Source organism: Lycorma delicatula, chromosome 9, assembly GCF_047948215.1.
Source record: "Lycorma delicatula isolate Av1 chromosome 9, ASM4794821v1, whole genome shotgun sequence".
NCBI lineage: Eukaryota > Metazoa > Arthropoda > Insecta > Hemiptera > Fulgoridae > Lycorma > Lycorma delicatula.
This window is the reverse complement of record NC_134463.1, coordinates 123,555,210-123,580,474: the sequence shown is the minus strand read 5'-3', so window position 1 is coordinate 123,580,474 and position 25,265 is coordinate 123,555,210. Positions and strand designations below refer to the sequence as shown.

Genomic DNA, 25,265 nt, shown 5'->3' with positions numbered 1-25,265 from the left:
AGGAACGATAAACCTAAATGAGATTTCTAATGACGGATTTTATTGATGAATGAATAATAATCAGACAGACATTACGAATAAATGAATAATTTTCACAATCTAATTTCTCCCGTAATCTGTTCATTTAAAAAATGAATATTCATTTTCAGTTGTTTTAAACTGAATTACTAATTACAAACTATGAAGCAGAAGAACATTTTTTATGAAAAAATCAACTTTTTACCTAGTTAAAAATAGTTTTTTCTTTACATTTACGAATATATTTATAAAGTTATTATTATTACATTTGTTTATTCCCAAAATAATGATTTTTATGTCACTCTTTATCCTTCGTGATTTTTCGTAATTACAACTTGCGTAATTTACGACGTAAAGAGGTTGGCAGATCGCAAATAAAAAAATAAAAAAAATAATAAAAAGCCTATTTTACGTCTGCCCGTTCTGAAAAAAATTAAAAAATTGTGCACAATATGTTGGCTATTCAAAATAACTTAAACCATATATTTAAAACAAAATCACAAAGGCTTTAACCGCAAGAAGATTTTTATTTCAATATGTTATAGTGGTTTTAAATGTTACAGACTTAATTTTACAATATTTAGACCTGGACACCCTCAGAACTTGCTTCGGTCGTCATTCCCATCTACCCAGAGGGTTGCACCCCCTGCACTCCCAGTACTGTACGTTATCCTCATGTTCGTGAGAATAACACTGACGATAACAGTTAAAGTATTCAGACTTTATAGAAACCTGAAAAAGAAACTAAATTACAAAAGATAGAATAATAGTAACTACGATAACTAAAGTACTCAGACCTTCGACGACGAAAGATTCATAACTTATTGTTTGCCATGATTGTAGAAATATAATAATGAAGTAAAAGGATTAATCTATATTTTCTCTAATCTTTCATTAACAACTTCACCCTCCTTGGTGGCGAAGAAATAATGAGTATTTTTAATATCTCAACCTTCAAGGGAGCTAGGGCTTTGGTCGATGGCTTAAAACCTTTCTTCCCTGAAATAACACGAATGTATCCTGCAAATTTGGTCGGTTGGTTCTCGAGTGATGTGATAAACAAACAGACAAAGTTTATATATATATATATATACGAGGTACGACAATAAAGTAATGAGACTGATGTGAAAACAAATGTTGCTTACCGTTTTAGTCATGTTTAGTGTTGTCTCCTTCAAAGTAGTTCCCTCTGATTGCACACACTTATTCCAGCGCTTCTGCCATTGACGGTAACATTTCTGGAACTCATCTTCTGTAATATCCTCCAAGACCCTCGTCACAGCTTTTAGGACATCTTATGTTGTTTCAAAATGGTGTCCCTTGACCGCCATTTTGACTCTTGGAAATAGAAAAAAGTCGCACGGAGCAATATCTGGTGAATAAGGTGGCTGTGGTAGTACTGAAATTTATTTTGAGGTTAAAAATTGCTGTACTGACAGAGCAGTATGGGATGGCGCATTATCGTGATGCAGAATCCAATTATCAGCAATGCCGGCACGGACACGAAGAACTCGTTTACGAAGTCTTTCTAAAATTTTTTTGTAGAAATATCGGTTAACTGTTTGTCCAGGAGGCGCCCACTCTTTACGAACAATTCCCTTGGAATCGAAGAAGCACACAAGCATGCGTTTCACTTTTGACTTTGACATCCGAGCTTTTTTTGGTCCGGGTGATCCCTTTGAGCACCATCGCGAACTTTGGCGTTTTGTCTCTGGATCGTATTGAAAAAACCAACCTTCATCACCAGTGATAACACGGCTCAAAAAATCTGAATTGATTTCCGTTTGCTCTAACAGATCGGCTGCCACATTTTTCCGTGTTTCTCGCTGTTGTTGTGTGAGATTTTTGGGGACCATTTTTGCACAAATCTTTCTCGTACCAAGATCTTCAGTTAATATTAAACGAACCGTTTCTCGATCGATCTTGAGTTCTTCTGCGATCATTTTCACGGATAATCTTCGATCAGATCGTAAGATTTCACGAACCCTGGTCAAGTTGACATCTGTCCGTGAGGTTGATAGTCGTTCACTGCGGTCTTCATCTTCAACATTCGTTCTGCCTTCACTAAAAATTTTATGCCTCCGAAAAACTTGAGCTTGAGGGCAACCTCCTCTCCAAAAGCCTTCTGAAGCTTACCGTAAGTTGTCGTCGCGTTTTCACCCGATTTAACGCAAAAAGAAATGGCATACCGTTGCGCAATATTTTGCGGTTTCATTTCTGTGTCGAGAGACACAAACACGTGTTCACTTATTACAGCACAACTCACGACTGAGCAGTTGCATCAATGTGCCGCATGAACTAGAAGTAGCTTATAGACCAAGGTTAAAGATGGTGTGCCTACCCAAGCTGCAGGGTTTTCCCATCTTGCAAAGAAAAATCAGTCTCATTACTTTATTGTCGCACCTCGTATATTTGTGAATAACCGTGATCTGTTAAATCGAGAGTGCACCTGATGTATGCAAAAGTAAGAAATATTCCGTTTGAATCTTGGAAATCGGGCGATTGTTTGCAGAGATATAAGAGCACCCCATTGCACCTCCCAAAACAGCGCCCAAGGAACACCTAGTTTGTTACCAGTTATAGTGATGATCGGTCTAGCCTCCCACGTGGTGCTCGCATACCTCACCACTCTAGCCTCGCAAGCAGTCCCCACGGAAAGCCCATTATTGTTAAACAGAAATATTTTTAATTTATGTAATATTTTATTTAACTCTATTATTTTTAAAATATTATTCATTCGATTCATTCAAATGATTCAGTTCAAGCCCCTTGAAAATCCAAATATTTAATTAATTAATATTTTATTTGGCGACAACTCTAGAACCGATGAAAATAAGTACCGCTTATGATATATCGTTGAAAAGATCTCAATGAGGGCTTATTACAGCAGTTAAGAAAACATTCAAAATCTACATTTTTTGGATTTTGGGCTTTTTTGGACACTTTTGGTTAAGTCGATTGCAATCAAAAGAGGAGGTGTACAACTAGAGGTTACAACAGTCCTAAATCCAATATTTTAACATCCTAGGCTAATCGTTTTTGAGTTACGCCGAAACAAGTCAAAATTGATTCAGGGATGGTCAAAATGGATATTTCCGTTGAAATCTGAAAACCGAAATTTTTCGCGATCACAAAACTTCCTTTACTTCGTACAAGGAAGTAACAAGTTAAATCATATTTTATTGATTAAGATTCAGATGCTTTCATTTACATGCACAGTTACATTTAGGAGTCTCATTATATAATATGACATGGGTAGACAAAGAAAAGCTGAAATCCGGTAAACAAAATCCTAAAAAAAAAATTATGTTTGTTTGTGTGTTTTCGCGCGCGCATATGTACCAGTGAGAGAACCTCAATTCTGCTTAACCAGGAAAGGATTGACAAACACACAGACTTAAATTTTTGTTATAAATGGCTTAATTAATATCAATAATTATTTTTAATCCGTCAAAGAGCTGTGGATTGCAAAAGTGGGGAGTGTTATATCTCTCCTATGAAAATTTAGGTTTAGTTGTTCGGTGTTCTTTCTCACTATTTTATAACCGATATGTCGTATACTGACAACTTTAAATTGAGTATTTCAACATACGTTAACATGTACATTTAATCGTAGCATATTCACGAATACCGTTGTAAATTTACAATGACATCTAACCTTTACATTCTAAATTTACGGTTGTAACTAAACAGAGTTAATGTGCACGTCACTAAAGATGACGTTTTTGGTATGAATAATCACTCTTATCTTTCCAAAAAACAAAAATAAATTAATAAATGGCGCGATAAAAAAAATGACCATCATAATCAGAAGTCTTTTCTGCTAACGTAAAAATATAACCGTTCTGAAAAAACTTAGGTTTTTAGTACTTTTTGTAGGCTTCGTCTATAAATATATACAAAATTTAAAAAACGCAGAAATATAAGTTTTTATTTTCTAATTTCATTAAACAATAATCAATACTTCAGTAAAATTTCATTAAATTTTTATCCGAATATCATGATTTTTCGAACTAACAGATATTTTATTCGATAACATCGAAATCCGGTTTACCATTAGCGCAAAACATATATATGTTTGTTAATATTAGTATAGAGTTTATTTCAGAATTTACATCTGCAGTTTTCTGAATAAGGAATCAGAAATTTCAGAATGAACGCCACGTAAACGGTTTTGAAATTATACCTCGTAAATATATATTTATTACATGGGTAATAATGCTTGCCTTGCTGAACGGATAGACCCCCAACCTTCGTCCGCCCACTATTAATCAAATTCATAGTTTTATATAAAGTAATTTAAAAAGATGTGTAAAAGTAATATTGAAAAATAAAAAGATTACAGGCAGAAACGGTTAAAAAACACTACGAAATCTGTAAAGTAATTTTTTACCCGTGTGCCATTTTGGATAATCAAAACCACATATCTTCTTTAATAAAAAATATTGTCTGCCTTAAGTGAAAGATTATTCTTTCGAAGCGTTAAAAAATTCATATATATATATATATATATATATATTAATTTTTTTTTCTTTAAACAATAATAATAATATCCATAATTATTGTATTTCAGATTGGTACATAACCAGTACTTACTTGATGCTGGTTACCCAAGATGGTTTATTCTTAACCATTTTTTGTCATTCATTCTGATTTTTTCTCATTGATTCCAAAATACACACACACACACACACACACACACACACACACACACACACACACACACACACACACACACACACACACACACACACACACACACACACACACACACACACACACACACACACACACACACACACACACACACACACACACGCGCGCGCGCGCGCGAGAGAGAGAGAGAGAGAGAGAGAGAGAGAGAGAGAGAGAGAGAGAGAGAGAGAGTGAGAGAGAGAGAGATAGAGAGAGAGAGAGAGAGAGAGAGAGAGAGAGAGAGAGAGAGAGTGAGAGAGAGAGAGAGTGAGTGAGAGGGGGGGAGATAGAGAGAGAGTGAGGATGAAGAGAGGGAGAGTGTAAAGTCACTTAATGTTTGAACCACTGAAAATTAAAACTGGAATAAACTGTTTGAAATTTTAAGGAATATGTGACTGATATCAGGAAAAAAATATTCCCGATACCGGCACAACCATCAGTTACTGTAATAAACTAAATGTGGAAAATCGCAATACAAAAAGCAGTTAGAGTACAGCTTTCCCCACTGCTTTTTGGTAATTAACTTCTGCTCAGAGAAGCTATCAAAAAAAATTAAAATTATAATATACGTACACATTTGTCATCAGTCAGTCGACTGGTTCATGCAATTTTTCATTCCTTTCTGTTCTGCGCTAACCTTTTAACAGTAACACATTTACTACAAACTATGTCACCGGTTGTCTATTTCAAATAATATTTGTCGACAGTCTTTACCCTCTAAGCATTCCTATATTATCAAATTAACTAATCTGGACGTTTTAATCTTCGTCTTATTTCCCTGGACTATTTATAAGATTCTAGCAAAAAATTTCTTTTCTATCGTTTTCTTATTTACATCTTCATTTTCGTACTTTAACCACCCATCTAACTTTACATCCTAATCACAGATGCCAAATTTAAAAAAAAACATTAATATTTTCCCAAAGGTTATGTTTCTATGTTTTCTACCGAAACCATATTTATGTACGTATATTTCTTTTCTATAAGTACTACATTTCACACAAATACCTTTAAAAACATCTTTCTAATTTTTAGATTTGTATTAAATTCAAGCAGACTTTCTCATGAAAGTTTTCCTCGTTTGCCAGTTTATTTTTCAGTTCTATTTAGTCTATTTTTTATCATTTTTTTTCTGCAAACAAAAATTCTTAAAAGTCTTGCGTATTATATTCTCCCGTTATAGAATTTAATTGTTCATTATCCTCGTAACTGTAAACTTTTATTACCTTTGTTATAACCAAATTTATTTTCGAACCGAATCTTTCCACTGCTGCTTAATAAATACAATTAAAACCGATTCATTCTTTTTTTGTTTTTCAATAAAATAAAATAAAAATCGTCAGAGAATAATTTAAAACGTTTATTTTTTCTGCTTGGATAGATATAGCTATCAAATAAAAATTTTTACGAAATGCATTGAAATATAGTCAAAGAGGAAGTTAGAAAAGCTTTTAAAATGTCATACAACAGGGCAATTTAAAAAAAATATAATGTTAATAATTAAGTCAAGTAAAAATATTTTAGAAGATCTGAAAAAGAGATTTCGTAAAAAAAGAACCCGGTTTTGTAGCAAAAAAAAGAGTTTATCATATTTTTAAATCTTTTAGATCATTAATACAGCAGTCAAATAATCGTAAAAAATAAAAGATTAACAAATATTAGAATGCATTAAGCAGTTAATCGAGAATGTTCGGATTGAAAGATTAACCCAGAATAGAAAGTAATGGAAAATATTTATCAAATAAATAGTAGAAAAATAAAAAAATAATCGCAAGAAATATTATTTGAAGCACAATCCATACTTACACATATATTACATTTTTAATTAAAGAAAAAACATATTAATTAATATTATACGATAAAAACATTTCATTTTCTATATAAAAACAAAATAATTACGCTACATCAACTTACCGGCCGCTAATACAGTAGCAAATCCGGCAGGAACACCCAGTCCCAATTTCGTGACAGCTGCCCTATCTTCGATGCAGGCGACCGCACCCATTATTACCAGCGAAATACCGCATACAACCTAAATAAATAAAAAAAAAAAAAAAAAAAAAAATACAGTAAATATAAGATGATAAGCTAATTTTGAAACTTAACGTATATATACATATATATTATCAGAATCTAATCACACAAATTGAGTTTTATATATATAGTGTTGCGAAGCGTATTCACCAAACTTCAAGTACTGATTCAGGACACCAAAGAGCAAAAAGGTTCATACCGATGGAAGTCCTGTTTTGATATTTTTTCCTTTTGGACGCCGTTTTGTGAATTTCAACAAAAAAATTATTTCTCAAGAACGGTTAACCCTATTTTAATTAAATTTGGCAAATCTAAGACAAGATAAAAACATTTGATAACGTCACTTCAAAAAATTAAAAATGGCGGCCATATTCATTTTTTAATCGTTAATATTTTTGTAATTATTTGTTTAATCAAATTTTTACTTTACAAAATTTATTAAGTATTTACTTTCAACAAAATGACACCTCATTTGCAAAATTCCGTTGACAAATATCGAGTTATTGCAAACAATTAATCTGGCAGTACGACTGCACACCGCAATACAAGGTAGGCCAAACATATAAGTCCTGTCATCGATAACAAAAGCACAACCAACGGTACCGTCTTGTTTTGACCCATCAGTGTATATCACCGCATCAGGGTTCGTTTTGGTGAGAATATACTGAAATATTTGCCGAAAAACAGTAGGTGTTGTCGATCGTTTATCTTATGTTGTAAGGTCAAATGTAAAATTTACAAGGTTTATTCTCCACGGAGGATATGGGCACGGACATGATGGAAAGAACGAGGGAGTGTCAACATTTATATGGTGCAGCAGACGCCGGATATAGAAACCCACAGGCGCTGTACAGCGTGGACGCTCCTCATACTTCCTTAAATTAGAATTCCTAAGAACCGGGTCAAAAGCCGGGTGATTTGGCTGTCCTTTGAGACGGGCAAAATAAGATAACAAAAGCCGATCTCGTCTATACCAAAGCGATGGCTCGCCACAGTCTACAAGTAAGCTTGCGATAGGGCTTGATCTAAACGCACCTGCGGCAAGCCGAAGAAAAGCATGATGTATACCGTCCAGAATTTTAAGCACGGTTTGACGAGCTGAAGAGTAGGCGACACAACCGTAATCTAAACGGGAACGAACAAGGGAATAGTAAAAACGTAACATACATAACCGATCGGCTCCCCACTGGTGTTAACTAAGGACCCGCATCATATCTAAAAGTTTGGAACATTTTGTCCTCAATCCCTTTATATGTTTGACCCGGTGTTACGAGTGTGTTCGCCGCAGAACTACTCGTTATAAATAGGGCTCTAAATATCGTTAGCTGTAAATATAGAAACATTCTTATTTGAAGTGACTCGTGTAGTGCTCTCCAGGCGTTAGAAAACTTTTATTCCAAATATCCTGTCGTCATTGACGTTTATGATGCGATCGCCGAGTTAGGTAATCGCAACACAGAGCTAAGTTTTTTGCTGGATTCCTAGCCGCGTGGAGATTCTAGGTAACGAAAGAGCAGATTATGCTGCCAAAGAAGCGTGTATTCAACCTCCTTTCACCACCCGAGTTACTACCTTTGATTTTATCAATCGTATAAAACAATCACTGAGAGCATGGTGGCAAAGTGACTGGGCGACTACCGTCGATAATAAACTCCGACGGATTAAAGATTCAGTGTTGTCATGGGGCTCCTTTTGCAGAAAATTTCGTCGTGAGGAAGTGGTCCTCTGCCGGTTACGGTTAGGACATACGAGGATCACACACGAATACCTTTTTTTTTCTTTCTGTTTAGCCTCCGGTAACTACCGTTTAAATAATTCTTCAGAGGATGAATGAAGATGATATGTATGAGTGTAAATGAAGTGTAGTCTTGTACATTCTCAGTTCGACTATTCCTGAGATGTATGGTTAATTGAAACCCGACCGCCAAAGAACACCGGTATCCACGATGTAGTATTCAAATCCGTGTAAAAATAACTGGCTTTGGTAGGACTTGAACGCTATAACTCTCGACTTCCAAATCAGCTGATTTGGGAAGACGCGTTAACCACTAGACCAACCCGGTGGGTACACACGAATACCTAATGTCAGGAGAAGCCCCGCGCCTATGCACACGATGCAACTGCCGCATGACTGTGCACCACATTCTCGTGGACTGCATATGTTATGCGGCGTTGCGTCGTCAGTTTAATCTACCCAGAACCATCAGTGATATCTTGTGAAATAATAGCGGAATTTTCGAACTGATGTTTCTCTTTTTGCATAGTACCGGGTTACCGCAAAAAGTTTAATATTTTCATATATGTTGAGTTCATATATGTCTGAGTTTTTTATTAATTTTAACCTTTACTTTCAATTTTGGTTTTTTGGTTCTATGTATTTAATCTTGCTATCCGAAGAGGGGACTTTTGCATAACCCATCGGAATTAGGTAAGTTTTATATAGTTTCTTTATTCGATTATTTTAACTTTTATATTTTATCGACTTTGTCTGTGGTATTAGTATTCAGTTTTATTTTGCCGTCTTGGCTTGTTTTGTAATAAATGTTTATTATATGATTAATAATATATTTACACCTTATAAACTTTATTATTTTTGAGTTATTTACCCTTTTATTAATAAAATTCCGGGCTATGATAACGCCAAAACGTTTTTCGCCCACAAACAACAAATTAAAAAAAAATAAAAAGTAATGCAAGGTGATAATTTTTATTAATTTACTATTACTAATAATTTTAACAGGTAAAAAATTATCATTCTGCAATAACTCGATTGTTTGTCAACGGACGTTTACAAATGAGATGCCATTTTGTTCAAAATAAAACGCTTAACAAATTTTGTAAAAGAAAAAATTGATTAAACAATTACGAAAATATTGACGATTAAAAAATGAATATGGCCGCCATTTTGAATTTTTTGAAGATGACGTTATCAAATTTTTTTTAATCTTGTCTTAGATTTGCCAAATTTAATTAAAGAAGGGTTAATCGTTCTTGAGAAATAATTTTTTTGTTGAAATTCACAAAATGGCGTCCAAAATATAAAAATAGGACTTCCATCGGTATGAACCTTTTTGCCCATTTTGGTATTCAGAATCAGTACCTGAAGTTCGGGGAATACGTCCCGGAACACTCCGTATATCTATTGACGAGTTCTAAATCTACTAACTCGCTTCATTCTAATAGTGACACAACGCTCGAGCACGGTATTATTTCATTCTCCCAAATACAAAAAATAGTTTTTTTTTAACTATCTAACTGAAATATAATCGTAAAATCGTTGCTGAAAAAATGCTCAATTTGACGTTGAGTGTGAGGAAGGTTTGGTTATTAGGTAATTAGAGAATGTGTCGATGGGAAAACTATAATGAAAATATTTAAAAGGAAGACAAAAAATTGAAAAAAATGAAAGATTAAACAATTTTACCCGAACAAAAAAACAGGCTATCAAAATAAAGGATCCTCAAATTACGAGATTTAATCTAGGAGAAGGAGAAGGAAAGCAAGGGTACTGCCTATCTCTGACCTTGACCTTGTTTAATGTAAACGTCGAAGATTTGATCAATAAAACCCTAGGAAAGAATAAAAGAATAAAGGTAGGAAAATAAATTGTGTAATTTAAGCGGATGACGTTTTAGAAGATGATGTGAAGGATGTTTAAAGAAAATTTTAAAATTAGACGAGATTACGACAAAATAATACGGAATGAAGATTAATGGAAAAAAATAAAGATAACAAGTAATAAGTCGAAGAATGTCTACACAAAAAAAAAAACAAACATAGCGGTTCAGGTATTTAGAAGTATGAAAAAATATTCTAAAAGGAAAAATGAATTAAAAACTCGTATATCGATGGGGGTGGAAGCATTTAATAGAAAAAAAACAGTTATCGTGTAGTAAGATGAAATTAACGGTTAAAATCGTCTATTGAAGTGAAATTTAGTCGGTGAAATTTAGTAAACTAATAAATAAAGAGAAAATATGCCGGAGGCGTTTAAAATGTAAGTATGGAAGAAATGGGAAAACGAACAAAAAGAGTGAAAAATGAAGAATTAATGAAGAGAGTGTACGATAATAGAAGCTTAATCAGAAAAAGGAAGAAGACTGATTAAAAGACTGCTAGAAGAATAGATATGAGAACCAAAGAAAAGATTAAAACCTGTAGACGATCTATCAGGAATTTTTAGCAACTTTAGCCGGAAATAGAGGAGAACGGAAACGTACAAGAGATCTATTTCAGGGCAGTTGGCCGAAGGATGAATACGGAATATTTTTTAAAAAAATCACTGGGTTTTACACGGGTGTAAAATCAAGAGTGTTATTATAATGCCAGATATTATTTATCGACAAAAATACAGAAGATCAAACAGTAAAGTGTAATAAATACAAATTGTATAAAATATATTATTACAAAATAAGGAAATAATAAATGAAAATGTGAAGGTATAACTTCTAGTTTACAATAAGCAATCAATTTGTACGACGTATGTAAAGTCTGATTTCAGAAACTTTGATATAGCTCGTCGGTGCAAATTGATAAAAATTTTATTTATCGCTTCTTTTTAAAGCGTTTTTTTCTTTTTTTTTATAAATTTATTTATAAGCGATACATTTTACGTAATATTCGTAAATTTAATAAATGTTTTTTCGTTTAATAATCAGTAGATACTCCATAACACAGTAACACAACGCAAATAGAATGAATAATAAACTTACAAGAAACTTTTAAAAAAAAACCGGTTTATTTTTGCTGGAAATACAGAATATTCGTAAAATCATGGAACGCACATGCAAAACAAAAAAATATTTGTTTAATGAGAACAGTAATTTTATTATATAACTCCGGAAACTAAGCGCTGTTAATTTTTTTTTCCGCTTAAGTGTCAAAATAAATGTCAAAAATGTCCACCTCAGTCGTCGATACTGGTGTCCACTCGTTTCTTCATATTCCTTAGATTAACACTAACATTACACTTCAATATTTCTTTCGATTCATCTTTCAAGCGAGAGGGTAATTCTTGAAAACAGTTCCCTTAAGGTGGCCGTAACCGATAAAAATTTAACGGGTGGATAAATTCAAGAGCCGTGGAAATCATAGTCGCGTGAAATTACACTAGATGGTTCTAAATAGATAGTTGTATCGATTTACATCTGAACGATCGGTAAGTATACTGTAAATGATCTATAAAAAAAAACCTGTTCCGTCCTGTTTAAACTTATGGATCGGTATATATCTGTACGAAACATTCGGTTATCGTACGAATACAATTTTTTTTTTTCTCCTAATGTGTACGTTGCAATTTGTACAACTAATGAACAATAAGCAATCCCCCCCCTCCACCGGTGTGATGAGGAAAATATATATGACATGTAAATGAGATGTAATCTTGTACAAATTCAGGCTGACCGTACCCGAGTCATGTGGTTAATTGAATCCCAAATACCAGAGTACACCGGTATCCACAGTCTAGTATTCAAATTCGTATAAAAGTAACGTAATTTTTGCTAAGATTTGAACCACAGAAAGTTCGACTTCGAAATTCAGATATTAACCGATTTGCGACGACTTAACCGCTAGATCAGTCAGGCGGGATATAAATATTTAAAATGAAAATAGTATGATTATTTACAGGTAAACCGATGCAAGTGTAAAAAAAAAATCCCTTTCGGCACGCCGGAAGGCGGAAGTAGATTTCACCGGTGCGAAGTAGGAGATAAAAAAGATTTCCACCTTAAAGTTAAGAAAAAATTCAAATTTACTCGATACGACAACGGTTGCATGTGAAAAAAGTTTCACGTGTTTAGCGTACGACAAACCTCATCTTACAATTCCAGCAACATTTTGGTCATCCCTTGCGTAAGAGTTGGTCATATCAATAACTGTTTCAGACAAAAGTTTTAAGTAATATTTATACGAGTAACGACCGTTTTAAACCCATTTGATGATACTTTGCCTATTACGAGAGGTATGATTCTTTTTTGTCTTCAAAACCCCATTTTTTCCGCTCCCTGGGCCAATGGTTGGTGATATCAAAAAATTTTATTTAGCTAAGTTTTAGGCTCTTATCCAAAAAAATAGTAGGAACTTTAAACAAATTCAATATTTTATTTAATGAGAAAGTTATACCGATATTTTGTTTTTTTCGAAAAAGCCCCCCCCCCCCGCCGCATTTCCACCTCCATGGTCTGAGTTTGGCTGTTAACGAACTCGACCGAGATTTTGGGACGAGTTATTTTTAAGGAATAATTTGAAAGTGATTGGCGCAAAATTACGGCAGTTATCGTGTCCACAAGAAAGTGAAATATATATATAGATTATATATATAAATGTATATATAAACTTTTGAGCAGCTGATGGTGGTTTTGGGGTCTGTGGGATGTGAAACGCGAAGATATGTCTAAATTTTCCGGAAGTCGAATCATGCTACCCATTACAATCGGTAGCATTCTTATGAAATCTACCCGAAAACGATCATTCATAATAATCAATGAATATTATTTTGTCAATGACGTTTATTTCAAATTTTGACAAACCTATAAGAAGGCTAAACTGACGATGTAGTACAGATTTACTTAAAGAAAAAGAAATATATATATATATATATATATATATATATATATATATATATATATATATATATCTATGCACATGTTTAATTCTACAGTTAGATAGTATTTGCATAATTTTCCAAAGCGATATTGCATTTTTCCTTTCTCTATACTCTATTGCTGTTCTAGTACTATAGCTTTAAAGGGAAGGTAAATTTATCTCTCAAAATTTTGGGTATCGGAATTTTTGCAAATGCCAATTTTAAAACATCCTAAATCCAAAAAATAAAAATGTTAAAGAAATTTCCGGAAGATGAACATTCGTACATACTTGTATCGGCCTGTATTTTGATTAATATCTCCGAATTAGGCTCAACATAAATACTTTGAATATTGCCCAAAAACCTTCTGTATAGGGGGCACTGTTGGGATTAAATTTTGGACAAAATTAAAAAAGAGGAAGAAGTAGTTTTCGTCATCTGTAATTTTTAACTTTTCGCGTAGCGGTCGAAGAAAATTGATATTTAATAAGTTAATATTATTTACTATTTATAAATGCTAGGTTTTAAATTAATCCCCGATTTAGGATGGAGGATATTCAACATTAGAACAGTGTGTACCTCATATCTTAAAAACCTATCTTTTAAGTATGTTGTAATTTGGCACAAATATTAAAATATCAGCCCACATCCCAGTTTTCACCTGTTTTTTCATGGTCTGTCGGACAAGGGGGCAACCGATACTCATTTTTTTTTTAGTAAACTATAATTTTTTTTATAGCTGTACTGAATAAAATTTCACCGAATCCGGTAAAGTAAATAATTACTCCAATAAATCGACTTTTAAGCCTAGAAAAACAAGGGTTCTGAACGGGATGCGAACATAAAAAATCAATTTTTTAAACTTTAAGTTTCAAGAACGAAATAAAACTTATCTAGTAACAACGTAGACGATACAGGAACCTTTTGACTTTCGAAAAAATGGGATTTTTTAATAAAAACGATCAAGAGGATGAAACCGAATTCAAATTATTTTTCCTGAACATTTTGATATTTTTGGCAATTGCAGCCAAACCAACAAAAACACTATTTTACCAATAATTTTATTAATAATAATAATGATTATAATCATTGTTAACCGATCGATATTTATCCGAACTCCGTGGCTGAGAAGATAGCGTCTCAGCATTTCGTGCGTAGGTCCTGGGTTCAATCTCCGCTCAGGCACGGCATCGTTTCATATGCTACCAATTTTCACCGAGAATAACTTAATTTTATCGTATTACTTTCATTCTAAAATTTTGTTGAACATAAGGGACACAGCTCTCGAAGGACCAGACCTGAAGTCCTATGGGACTTTAGTTATGCTGGGTGCACTCCAATCGCTTAATTTATGGATATTTCGTTGTGGCAATTTGGGCTGAATTTGCTGCGTTTGCTGTCGTGTCGTACTTGTTGCATTTGTATGTACTGCTGATACGTACAGTCTGGGGCTTATTAGTAGTAGTGATAGGCGCGGGGTCTTCGATCTTCCGCGTGTAGGCTTGTAGCTTAGTTCCGAAGGCTTCGTGGTAGCGTTAGGTATCTGATGTTTTCTTTGAAGGCAAACTTGACTGCGGCGAAATTACCCGTGCAGATATCCCTCGGGGCATCTCACGAGGCCGGACTGAGCGTTGTGGAATGTGATCAGTTTGAGGGCAAAAAGATGACCTCCGATTAAGCCACTCTTGGCTAGGAACGGAGAGCGTGGTGTAGCGACCAGACAAACTACGAGGAGGAATATTCTCCCCGGGGGGGGGGGGGGGGAATCGAGATGAATATAACCGACAGCGCCTGAAAAGTTTTGCAATCCTTTATCAGCCTCTGAAAAGGCTGGTTCAATTTTTTATACAGAAATTTTGCAAAAAAAAAACAACAAATTTATTTTCTTGTTTATTCACTCTTATTTGCAATACTCGTAAATACACCATTTCACTCATCTCATATCTGAACAACCGGTTTTACTGTCACATGCCTGATGTTTATTTTTGTATTTTTTTAAATCCAATTAAACTACAAAGCTATAAAATAATTGCAGATCTAAACTCGACATGTTACCTATCAAATAAACTAGTACAAAGAACGAACTACGCAGGATAGAGTATCACAGGACACGTTTAGTAATAATAATACGGGTTAATTTATCCAAATCAATTAACCTTTAACCTTTGTTATATATACTACCACCGAACAAGAGCTCTGTTTAAAGGTTTTCAAAGTTATTCTTTCTCAGATTAATTTATTAGGCTTGTGAATAAAGTCTTTTTGTTTAAAAATAAGTAAAAATTATTTATTTTTTTATTTTATTTTTATTCTTGCAGAAGAAAAAACTAATATAATTTGAAATATATATATATGAATTAAAAATGATTGAAAACTAAAAAAAAGGGTAAAAAACCGTTTACAGAAGATTTATAATTTCGATTCTTAAACAATCGTAATATATTTCAATAAGCCTAATTTAATAATAATACGTAATTTTCAATATTTCGTTTTAAAATACATTATTTAGGAAAAAATAATCGTAATACATAATTCACAGTAAACAGTAAACACGCCTTCTATAGCTTGATTTAAAAAATCATCAGCTGGAAAGTTGAAATATTAAAATAAGATAAAATAATACTGTCAATAAAACAAGAACAATGTAGTAGAATAATAAACAGAGGTAAAGAAGTATTACTAGAAATAAAAATATTACCATTATTTCTGCTGATACTACCGTGTTATAATTTATTTTCGTAGCAAAAAACAATTCTCTTTCGCACAAAAAAATCAAATTTATTAATAAATAATAATCAGAATAAGTTTAAAAGAACAGCGTAATGTATTGTAAATTTACTAAAGTATTTATATTGAACATATTCATTACTACGTAACGTAATTTAACTTGGAACCGAGTATATAAAAGATAAGAAACTGCGTTTACTTTTACTTTTTATTTACAAATAGCAGACGCGGCAATGCTTCGCTATTGCTATATTTCAGTATATATATATGTCGGAGAATAAAGTACAGTGGAGTATCTTCCGACAAAACGATGAGAATATTCTTTAGAATATCTGTATTTTTAGTAGTTTTAAGAAATGTACTATTACTTGTAATATTTTGTAAAATAAGGTTTAAATTGTTTTATTGCGGTAGGCTTAGGCCTAGGTAGGCACATGGTTGTCAACGTAGTCGGGATCCCAGGACGATAGGGGTATCATAAAATTAATAAGGAAAAGGAAATATGCAGTAGGCATATTATTTGAGAATATTGAGAAAAGGCAGTCTTGCTTTGGAACCCAGATCGAACAGACGTCCTGGTGATCGCGAATTCGTTATTTCCCTGAGCCTCGGTCTATCGCAAGTTGTTTTAATATTATTTGAATTCTAAATTAAATTAATCTTATATTATAATTCGTGTACCACTGAGTTATTGATAAGTGATAATTATCATTTGTAATTATTTCATTGTACGAGGTATCTACTCATTTTTATTAATTGAACTTTATTATAATCTTATATATTCTCCACTTGTAATAATAAAAATGAGTGAAACACAAAACGTTGAATCCCTGACAAATCTCCTCGCCTCTCCGACATATATATATATATACTAGCGGACCCGACAGACGTTGTCCTGACGCGGCATTATTCTGTAATAAATGCACACACATAAATATAAGTAACTTAATTAAGTTAAAATTAGCAGGAATGTGTTTTAAATTTCATTAAAATGACTATTAGTACGATATTATCAGTTTGTGATTGATGTATTATTGTAATGGGTTTATTGATTAATTATGTGTAGTATGGTTAATATTTATTTTCACTAAATATTGAGTTGTCCGATGAAAATTGAATTAAAAAATCGAAACGTCGTAAAATTAATAATTAGTGTAATTAATAATTTTAATCCACATTACTACTAATTTTCACTTAACATCATTCTAAAAAAGTACCTCCTACATATTTTTTTTTTTTATTTAATAATTTTGATGTTTCATAACCATGTAACAGCTTAATTAATCGATTAATAAAAGAATTAAAGCACTGTAAAAGAGCAACGTAGTTAAAATTTTAGTAGAAATTTTTATATTTTTCTCATTCTTTATTTTAACATCTCTTTACCAAATTTTAGATAATTGTAAATTAAAAATAATTTTAGAAAAGTTTTTATAAAATTAATCAGCTAAAACATTATAAATTCAATTTTTTAAATATACTTTAAACTATATTATAAGTAACTTATATTTTAATTTTATAAATGTTATAATTTATTTTACAAACTTAAATTTTTTTTTTCAAAGAGCCGTTCAATACTTCATAAGTTGCATAGAATCAAATGAGAACTGACAATTTAAATTTGTAGGTTAAGTTGATTGTTATTGAATGCACGTGTATAGATCATTAACATTCATGAAAAATCATGTAAAATACTCACTTCAATACTGCACCTTACAAATTTGCACAATGTACATTTTTTAATTAAACTTTTAAACGTTATTTCATTAAATAATAATATAATATAATATTCTCAATAAGCGCCCAATTCTAGCAGAGTCGGCAAAGCTTCGCTATTGCTAGATCTGAGTATACATACAGATAAAATGACAACAATTGAAAGTTTCATAAAACCTTAAAAACTGAACATTAGCAATTTAACAAAGTGTAACCTTTCACTTTATAAAAGTCACAATGTAAATAAATCCAGTTGTCAGAACAGCACTACCTATCTGATTTAATTCAAACTATTCTCTAAACACAGTTCGTTAAAAATACGAATTTTAATGTAAGAACAACACTAAACTACAACGCAAGTAACTGATATGCGAAAAAGCAACAAAATAAGAAAAATTCCTAGAATCCGATCGCAGCACCAACTACCGGGTTTGATTGATAAACCAAAAATTAAAAAAAACTTCAAAAATGCGATCGCAGCTCCGCCTACCGGACCCAACTGTGAACCTTAACCATCCCAAGATCAACAACACATAATAAATTAAAAAAACATTTTCACTTCAATACTGTACCTTACAAATTTGCACAATGTATATTTTTTAATTACACTTTACAACGTTATTTCAATAAATAATAATATAATATAGAAATATAGAAATATTATATTATACGCACACAATTCTAAACGCGATCGCAGTGCTGCCTACTTGTTACTTAATCAGTTGGGATTTTGTTTACATTGGCAACGGCCATACGGGCTCTTTGTGATTGGTCGTTGTGTTTGACAGCGGCCATCTTGCATTGATCTGATTGGTTTTCATTTGTTTACATTTCCATCTGATTTATTAGCCTCTTATTTATTAAAAAACTGTTTTCTCGCGATTTTTTGTAACACAATAATAACACAAAATTACGAAATATTTTTCTCAATTTGATCGCAGCACCAACTGTCGGGACAAACTAAAATTAAAATAGAATATTATTGAATATTCGATACTGCGATGGTAGTGCAGTCTGCCGGATCCGATGTAAAACATTCCAAAATCAACGACTACTTATAAATAAAAAATTAATTAAACAAACATTTTCCAGTGGACCAAATTGTGAATCTAAATCATTCTCGAATCCCCTTGAACACACACAAAAAACTTCATCAAAATCCGTCCAGCCGTTTAGGAGGAGTTCAGTGACATACACACGCACACAAGAAATATATATATATAAAGATATATAGATTAAATGAAAACAATTTAAAGTTTGATAAAACATTAACAAAATGAACATTATGGAACTTCACAAAATTTAACCTTTCCCTTATTCTCTATTACCTTTTCTCCCTTTTCCCCTTTCATTTCCCCCAATTTATTTTTCACAATTTCATTTCCCCTTTCCCTATTTCTCTTTCTCTTATTTCCCTTTCTCCCTTCCATTTCCCCCGTTCTCTTTTCTTTTTCCTCCTTTATCTTTGCATTTCCTTTTCCCCCGTTTCTTATTTTTTCCATTTTCCCCTTCTTCCCTTTTACATTTTCGATTTTTTCATTTCTCCCTTTTTCCCCGCACGTAAGTCGGTCCAGTAGTTTTTTTTAGTCTATAACGGACACACATATCGGAAACATTGAAATGGAATCGTAAAATATTTAGTATAGTGTGTGTTGCTTTTACGTCCAACAGATAGCGCTGTTTTGCAACAAAAAAAAACTCGTTTTTACCGGTCACAGGTGTGACATCTTAGGTATATAATCGTAAATAGTAGGTATATAAAAACACGCGCGTTGTACATTTTTTGTAAACATAATGTACATTTTTTTCTTTTTAATCGTTCTAAAATAACATCTAACTCATAGATAACTCTAAGTTCAGCCAACTTAATTTAAAACCACCGGAACTCAAGCAGAAAGTAATGTGAAACGTCGACATCAAAGCTGAAAGTAAAAAGGTGACGTATTGCTGTACCATCTTACACAACATTATAACCCATTTTAAACTGAAATCCTGAGCGGTTAATAATTGAACTCCCGAACTAGTTCTCAACTATAATGCCGCGCTTATCCTAGTTCTTTCCGTTCAAAGATTTATGAATAGATCATGTGACAGCTCGATTGACTCTAACCAGCGACTCCACTCGCGAGGACAGGGCATCGAACAAGGGCAAATGAACAATTATCCTCTTGCTATTCCGTATTACGTAAAAAGACAGCGTACCGTTATATTTTTATTTATAAAATACATTTCTACTGACTGCATATCTTTATTCCACAGATTTTTTAAAAGAGAAAAGCAACTAAAATACATTCGTAAACAGATATGAACGGGCGATAAAGCTTAAATATGCGATAGAGAAGGTAGATAGTTCTATAACGATATACTTAGTACAAAATTTAAATCTTAAATTAAGAGATGAATATAAATTAAACAGCGGATTTTAATAACTGCTTTTTGACAAAAACAACTTTTGAAAACAGTAATGTAGGTTGTAACATATGGAATTTATTGTAGCTTAACTATAACGATGTTTCAAGGCGAAGTATTAAATTTAAGTTAGTTTGTATTACGTTAACCTACCTACTACACGCCTTGCAATAACTTTAACGTGCATCAACGTCTATTAGTTTTGGCTTATATACTTAATTGCTAGTCGTGCGTTATATACGTAGTGTAAATTACGCTAACAAAATATAATAAATTTTAAATTCATCTATAAACCTTAACGAAAAAGGCTGAAATAGAGGGTCGCATAACACAGATTTTTGTTTCAACTACGCCCTACGGTTTTCGAAATTTAAATACTTAATTATAAAATATATAAAATACAATTACGAAAAAGATAGAAATGTGAAAAATATTTTCATCCCGTATCACCCCCTTGATCAAATGAAGTTTTTGTTTTATAAATTAAGCAGTATTTAAAATATATTTACAGAAAAATCAAGATTCTTAATAAAAACTTTGGGTCTCGGTCAAATTTTTTGAATTAATGGGGTTTTTATCGCCAAAAGTGTATCGTATTTCGAATAGATTTTTTTTTTGCCGCAGTTTCAATATACAATGGTTCCAATTTATCGAATCATATGTAATTTTGAATACCCCAAAAAAATGACTTGCAGAGAGGGGTTTTCACTGAAATTCGACAAAGCACTGAATATGAATACATATCTTATATAGTATGCATAAATTTTTTTTTTTGTCCTCAGTCATTTGACCGGTTTGATGCAGCTCTCCAAGATTCCCTATCTAGTGCTAGTCGTTTCATTTCAGTATACCCTCTACATCCTAAATCCCTAACAATTTGTTTTACATATTCCAAACGTGGCCTGCCTACACAATTTTTTTCTTCTACCTGTCCTTCCAATATTAAGGCGACTATTCCAGGATGCCTTAGTATGTGGTCTATAAGTCTGTCTCTTCTATTAACTATATTTTTCCAAACGCTTCTTTCTTCATCTATTTGCCGCAATACCTCTTCATTTGTCGCTTTATCCACCCGCATTTCAAAAGCTTCTAATCTTTTCTTCTCAGATACTCCGATCGTCCAAGTTTCACTTCCATATAAAGCGACGCTCCAAACATACACTTTCAAAAATCTTTTCCTGACATTTAAATTAATTTTTGATGTAAACAAATTATATTTCTTACTGAAGGCTCGTTTAGCTTGTGCTATTCGGCATTTTATATCGCTCCTGCTTCGTCCATCTTTAGTAATTCTACTTCCCAAATAACAAAATTCTTCTACCTCCATAATCTTTTCTCCTCCTATTTTCACATTTAGCGGTCCATCTTTGTTATTTCTACTACATTTAATTACTTTTATTTTGTTCTTGTTTATTTTCACGCGATAGTTCTTGCGTAGGACTTCATCTATATATAAATATATATATTATCTATGCATAAATATATAATAAACATAAAAAGTACATACGTTTTTACGTTTACGAGTCTAAGGAATATTTATAAAGTTCCGAACATAAAAAGCAAAGGAAACACTAATAAAAAGGCTTATCAACCGCATAAATAATAAAGAATCAAATAATTAATAAAGTAAGAGGCGAAACGGAATGAAGAATTTTACATTAGGAAGGCAATAAGGTCGATCACCTCCTAGAAAAACATCACCTTCACGGGTTCTCTCAGGCGTAGAGAGGCACGTCGCTTCCCGCATGGTCGTAGTCAAACGTTGTGTCCCAACATCTTATCTCCTGCACATTTTAAATACCTCTAAAGGCAAAACTTTGTCTACCGATTCCCGACAGGGTTCTCTGTCTTGTCTTATTATTATGAATGACTGGAGAACTATTTTTCCTATAATCAAAATTTGTGTTGACAGATTTGATTAATATTGACTTTGTTATGAGATCCTAAAGCCATATATCGGCAGAATAAGAAGAAACCTTCTCGCTAATCTCAACATATATATATATAAAATTCAGTGAAATTTTAATAATTCGATATTTTCATGACTGTAAAAATGAATGTTCTAATTTGAAAAAAAATTATTTATATAAATACTTAAAAAATAAGAAAGCTTTATTTTTATACAATCTGTTAATAACCAATATTGGCTTACGAGATTGTATAATTTATCTTTTCTAAAGTTTACATAAGATAAAGCATTAGAATCCTAAAATCTAACAACATTGTAAATGCAATTAACTAAAGTTTTCTAAGTAATAAAAAAATTGTCGCTAGTTGGTTGTTTGTTTGATTTTAAAAGGAGTAATTTAAAAGCGTAGAACGATAAAAATGAAACCATTCTCGCTGTTTAAGAAAAAAAAAATACAGACTTCAGTAAGTGTTACAAAAATACTGAAACAATGAAAGAGACGGTAACAAACCGACAAAAAAAAATCGGAATGAACTCGCTATCGTACCGTTTTCTTTGAATGACGACAAAGTAATCGTTCCTAGTAAATAAAACATAGAAGATATTGATCGATGACGAAGTATAACGCAAGAAAGAAGAAAAAAAGAATTTTATAAAATATAACAGATCTAAGTAATGAACAAGGCAAACAAAATCCCGGAGGGCATATCCCACAAGGAGAAATATTTCATTATCTTTTGGGTGGCAATATATTTTATTTTGCCGGGTGTTACAGCATACAACAGATGAAATGCTGCCGGTAAAAAATTACCATCGATTTAGAAATGATTAAGGCTCGGTATTATTACAAATATCATTGAAAATGATAATTAACGTTTTTAAAATAAATTTTCATTAAATTACCTTTACGTTTAAGATTAATTTCTTTTGTTAATAAATTTCTGATAATTTTTTCGGTCGATGAATCGGTTTGAAAATTTATTTTTATAAGCCTTTATTTAACTCGCTTTAGTTATAATCAAATCTTGCAACTGCTATATTTTTTGATCTATCGCGTGAAAATCAATGAAATTTGGTACAGTATGTAACTTTGATTACAATAAAATACTACGGTGTTAGAATTTGGATATGAATCAACCCCACCGCCCCACGCGCTTCCCCTACGCTATATTCATGCATTTAGTTGAACATTTTCATTTCTCATGAACTATCGTATGAAAATGATTTAAATTTGGTACACGTATGTAACTTCGATGTGTAAATATAATTATTTTTACTGTTTAGGCTTAATAAACAAACAAACTTGAACAAAACAATAATATTCAGATATAAATAAATTATATTTAAAAATATAAAATTTAATAATTATTACATTTATTTATTTTTAATTTATTGGTTATTTATTAGGTATTTATATAATTTATTTTTTACTTTTCAGTGCATTTTTATATTTGTTAATAAATTATATTTTTTTGTTTAAAATTCTCAATTTGATTTAATTCTTATTTTTTACTTTTTAGACGGTTTTTCTAATTTGTTTCCTTTTTTTATTAATGTTAATATTAATATTAATTAAATAAAAGCTTTTTTAAAAAAATAATTTTTTATATGTAATCAAATATATTTTTGTAATTTTTTTTTGTTGTTTTTTTTTTGTTGCTCATAATAAAGGATTATCAGGTGTGAACAGTTTCAGACATTACCCGAGGTTTAGATCGTTAAGCACATCCTACTAACAAAACTAGGAGATGCATTTATTATTGTTTTTAAATCCATCGACTAATTACATTTTTATTACTTTACTTTAAGTCGTTATTAGTACGGAAATAAGTAGTTTTTCAAATCTTATCCAAAATTTAGGGCTAATACATTCCCGAACTTCTGAAAATAGTAATTTTAAGGGTTTTTCTAATCTATTATCGCTTCATTCTGTACATTTAAAAGTTGATTAATATTTTTATTTATTTATTTTTAAAATATTATCAAGATAGAAATTCTTAATATTAATTATCTGAACCCTTTTTCTGATCGGATTCTTAACTATATGAACCTTCATGATCGACGATAAATTGTTTATTTTTGGTTTAAGTGGTCCAAAATACTGTAATTTATAAGTGTTCTTTTAGTAACAAAATTAAAGATGGCGAAAACTACCCCTTTCCCTTTTTTTAATTTTGCCCAAAATTTAATGCATCAATGCCCCTCCATATGTAGAAATCTTTTTAGCTCTTTTTCAAGAATTTATGATTAAGCTAGTTCGGAGATAATCAGAATACAGGACACACATACATACGTACGTACATACGTAATATATCTTTTGGAAATTCCTATAACTTTTATTTTTATTTTTTGGACTAAGGGAGTCTTGAAACGACGACAATTCCCAAAACCATGATACCCAAATTTTGGTCGATCGCTTAAATTTTCCTTCACAACCGTGCTGTAGCAGCAGCAATAGAGAAAGAGAGAGAGAGAGAGAGAGAGAGAGAGAGAGAGAGAGAGACAGAGAGAGAACTCAATTGTAACTGCAATATTTCTGTCTCAATTTTTTATCCGGGTAAATAAAAATACGATTTAAAAAATGTAGTATTGATTAAACAAAATTATTATATTTTATTTAAATTTTCTGTTGAATAAGAAATCATTTTTTTTTAAATTTAATTAACCTAATCAAAAATACGACCACAAAAAATCTACCTAAAATTTTAGTAAAACAATTGTAAAATAATCCTTTAAAAATATAAATCGAAATTTAAAAATACGCTAAATGAATTATTTTTCTGATTTTTAGTACATTTTAGTGCTAGTCTCATTTTCATATGTTAAAAAAGCGTTCTTCTTTATTTATATTTAAAATGTCGAAAAGCATACAAAAAAAATTCTTCCCGTATGAGAAAAAGATGTTCGCAAGAAATGTAAAAAGTGAGAATCTGAGTCAGCATAAGGATAGAAGATAAAATATTAAAAAAAACCGATGTACCGGGCGAGAAAACCGCCACCGAAAATGGAACAAAATTTTCTGAAATCCATATTATATTTTACCCAAAGTATTCCTAATACATTTTTTTTTAAATTTTTACTAGCAAAATTACTTTGAATATTAGAATGAAAACACACTAAAAAAATCCAGTATCATGAAAGGACATCGAAAAAATAATTGAAGTAACTTCA

General features: G+C 31.8%; 1 protein-coding gene across 2 annotated transcripts in view; it reads right to left on the bottom strand.

The window, feature by feature from the left end:
- The window catches only part of LOC142330086 (uncharacterized), a 387,582-nt gene that overhangs the window by 27,425 nt on the left and 334,892 nt on the right, over positions 1-25,265 (bottom strand). For both annotated transcript variants that reach the window (XM_075375142.1, XM_075375141.1), the window contains exon 3: positions 6,628-6,745. In XM_075375142.1, coding sequence (XP_075231257.1) covers positions 6,628-6,745 — 118 coding nt within the window. The remainder of the gene's footprint in view (positions 1-6,627; positions 6,746-25,265) is intronic.